This window comes from Lactuca sativa, chromosome 3 (assembly GCF_002870075.4).
Source record: "Lactuca sativa cultivar Salinas chromosome 3, Lsat_Salinas_v11, whole genome shotgun sequence".
NCBI lineage: Eukaryota > Viridiplantae > Streptophyta > Magnoliopsida > Asterales > Asteraceae > Lactuca > Lactuca sativa.
In genome coordinates, this window is record NC_056625.2 from 68580065 (window position 1) to 68583608 (window position 3544).

General features: G+C 30.6%; 1 protein-coding gene across 1 annotated transcript; it reads right to left on the reverse strand.

Moving 5' to 3' along the window:
* Positions 1-2052: 2052 nt before the first annotated feature.
* Positions 2053-3310, reverse strand: LOC111888392 (wall-associated receptor kinase-like 15). Its single transcript, XM_023884579.2, has 2 exons — positions 2377-3310; positions 2053-2291 (listed from the first exon to the last, which is right to left on the reverse strand). Exons 1-2 carry the CDS (start codon positions 3224-3226, stop codon positions 2239-2241), a joined length of 903 nt encoding a protein of 300 aa, XP_023740347.1. The 5' UTR covers positions 3227-3310; the 3' UTR covers positions 2053-2238.
* Between the last annotated feature and the right edge of the window lie 234 nt (positions 3311-3544).

The window sequence follows — 3544 nt, forward strand, 5'->3', positions numbered from 1 at the left end:
GAATAAAAGGGTAGTTAGGAAACTGTCATTTCAAAAAGTGGTCCACCAATAATGGACTTCCATGTTATTTTATTTTATTTATTTATTTATTTATTTATTTATTGACAAAATTTGCCTTGTAGACCATGACATTAGTACGCATGAACATATAATAGAGATCACTTGAACCTTTGCAGTCAATATCAATATCATTTTTATATATTAAATATGATGTTATGTTATTCAATAAAATTTGGTGTGAGATATTATGTGTGCAATTTTGGGTCTTTAAGTTTAAGTTTATAAGTTTTTTAGTTTATTTTAAATGGTTTAAATTTTATTATAAAATAAATGTAAATGATGTTTTTGTAAAAGTAAATAACTTACATAAAAAGAATATATTTTTTTATTATAAAATAATGTAACAGATAAAAAAAATGATCGACTCTTTATACCATTTTGCACTACTACGTATTTTTCTTGATAGTTGAATGCTTAAATTCTCTTTTGTGCAATCATTTTTTTTTTCATATCTAGTCAAACAATAAACACAAAAATAATATTAATATATGACCAGCTATCGGGCTCATTATTTTCTTGCAAGTTGTAAAGGCAAATCTTTATGTGATATAAAACTTCGTTTTCTATATTTTAAAGATGGTTTGCAAGGCCACATATACAAATGTGGGACATGGTTTAATTAAAAAAACTTATATCTTTTTATTTAGTACTTTGATAATATAATATTATGTAGATATATTCTTATAATTTATTTGTTATATTAATTTAATACTATTCAAATATATTTATATGTTTGAATAGTATTAGTTATTTAAATCATAATAATAATATTTTATTAAATAATTAGTTGTGAGATACGTGTATTATACGACTTTATTAAAAATGAAAAGTTAAATATGAAGGAATATAACGAAAAATGAGACAATTATTGAATTATTAAAATCAAAATACTTATTTCTTTTTTTAATTTAAAAGTTGCATTAATGAAATTTATATATATATATATTTATTATTACACTATTATAAATATTATATCTAAATACTATATAAAATTTAATAAAATAAAATAAAATTAAAATAATCATGTCATGTAACAATATATTATTATTATTATTAGAGTAGATATTTAGTTATACATAATAAAGATATTTGTAAAAGGTATAACGTAGTTGATATATTTGATTATCATTTTGAAGAGTTTGTCAATATTGCATTGATATTTGTAAAATTTCTAAAGTTGATTTTGCTTAATTTAAATATAACTAACATTACATAATTAGCGTGGATGATTTTAACAGTTGATTTCAGTCAAAACAACGATTGTAGATCCATTCCTCTCTTAAGTAGATCAACTCTAATAGGAAGTGTGTCTAACGATCCTCAAGTCAAAATATTTACTTTAGTTAACGCAAATGAATTCCATTTAGCTAGTCTTCAAATTAATTTGAAGTCTTCATCCCTCATTCAACTCCTATTAAACTATATAAAAACATCACAAGATCATTAATGTATGAACTAAAACTCTCCAAGTGTAACAAACCCACATTAGCCAAAGCAACCACCTCTTCATGCTCCATGGCAACACCAAACAACTTAACTTTTAGTAAGTTTACCTCCTATCTAGATGCTAAACAAAAAACATCTAAGAAATCCTTCATTTTGCACAAATAATATTTCCTATTTAATCTTGTAATGTCAAGATAGTTTCAAATGTTTTTCAATTCCATTCATTTAATTGATCTTAAATAATTGAATACGAACGTTGTTTGATGCAATGTTTCAATGTGGGAAGATCATGAGCTTAATTGTCGAGACAAGAGAACGAGTAGACAAACGACAATGGATGTGGCGGAAGAGAGGACGACACAGCCTAGACGCTACAAAGGAAAGAATCTTGATCAGAAAAAAAAAAAAAAAAAGACAATTTCAGTGCGTACTTTTTCACAAGTGCCAAGGAATCGGAACCCTATTCCATTCCAGTTTTGGTTCACTCTTCTACAACAAAATTCTTTATTTTTTAATTTACGATCGTTACATGTCTTTAAACTCAGGTTACAGAAATAATTAATATAGAACCAAAATTATCCAAAAAGAAACAAATCATGAATCATTTGTCAAGTTAAAGGTTGATGAACAGTTTTAAATTAATGAGTTCTTACATCTAACAAAACAAATAAAAATGCATGCATCGATCATTAGCAACAAAAAAAGAACATGCGACAACAAGAATGTCTACTTTCATAACATCATCCATATCACTAGCCATGTCAATGCATAGATCCAAAAACCACCTGCAAAAAGAAAACATATATATAAAAAAACGTCACATAAACATATCAATTGATGTAAGAATAAACCAATGCTAATGAACCTTACCATGAACAAATCTTGAAGAACTATTCCAAGTAGCTTCAAATAAACAATTTGTTGTCGTATTGATTCCACTACGACAATTGCACAAAAACGAACTATAAGGTCCACCATACCCACAAACGCCACCACTTCTCTCACAATCAGCACACATTGTTGGATACTCATTGTTGAAATTAAACTTATACTTTAACGCGACGCCATATTTCCAACTTTCGGGATTGTCCGCATGTCCATCAAACCCGTACAAACCCGAGTACGACCCGCAATTCAATTTCCCCAAGTCCATCTCAAACGACGGGCCAAGATCCACCGGAGCATACACACAACAACTAGACACCGGGGTGGTGAGTCGACTCACTGCTTGACAAGAATTCAAAATCCCACAAACTCGGGTCCCACTCACCGGATCACAAACCGGAGCATTTCGGCCGTCGGATTTGAATATTGGCGATGATGAAGTGTCGCAATTGAGGAGGGCGAATACAGTGTTGTCATGAAAGGTGAAAGGGGCGTCCCAATCGAGCCCGAACCCTTTACTTGGTTGAGTGCAACCACAAGTTGACATTGAGGGGTCGGTTATGTAAATAATTTGGTTTGGGTAGTCGATGGCAGTGATTGGGTAGCATCCAGTGTGTGTTATGAATGTCAGATGTTGATTGTTGCAAGTTACCCGAGTTTGGAACCGCGGGTCGCCGCATCCTAAACCGGTTCCAAACGGGTATCTGACAGGTAACGTGCCACATGTCGGTTTGCAAGTTTGGGAGGTGGTGAAGGTTGATGAGATGATTATGATGATGGAAGTTGTGACGAGTTTGGTCGCGAAAGAGAGTCGAATGTTCGGGTTGTGTGACATTTTAGCACCTAAGAATTTGTCGATCGAGATGGGGGATGGGGGAATTGGGTTATATATAAAGAGCAAATGAAATAAACGTTTATAGGATGAATTGTATATTATGCACTAAAGGTGTAGTATATATGTTTTTAGGTTACTTTTGTAGATGCTTTTGTTAAAAAAGTGATGGTAATTTGTAACTCAGCCATAAAGGTTATGAATAAGATGTCAAACTTAAATAAATAAATAAATAAATTGTATGTCTATGTGGAGGTGAAATTTCTTCAATTAAGTTATAATTTTATATGTGAAATTTGTAATAGATATTGGCTCCTTGTG

Coding starts and splice junctions, on each gene's coding strand:
- LOC111888392 (XM_023884579.2), bottom strand. CDS start 3,226: ATGTCACACAACCCGAACATTCGACTCTCTTTCGCGACCAAACTCGTC. Junction 2,292..2,376: donor TTCTTCAAGATTTGTTCATG/GTAAGGTTCATT, acceptor TTCTTTTTGCAG/GTGGTTTTTGGATCTATGCA.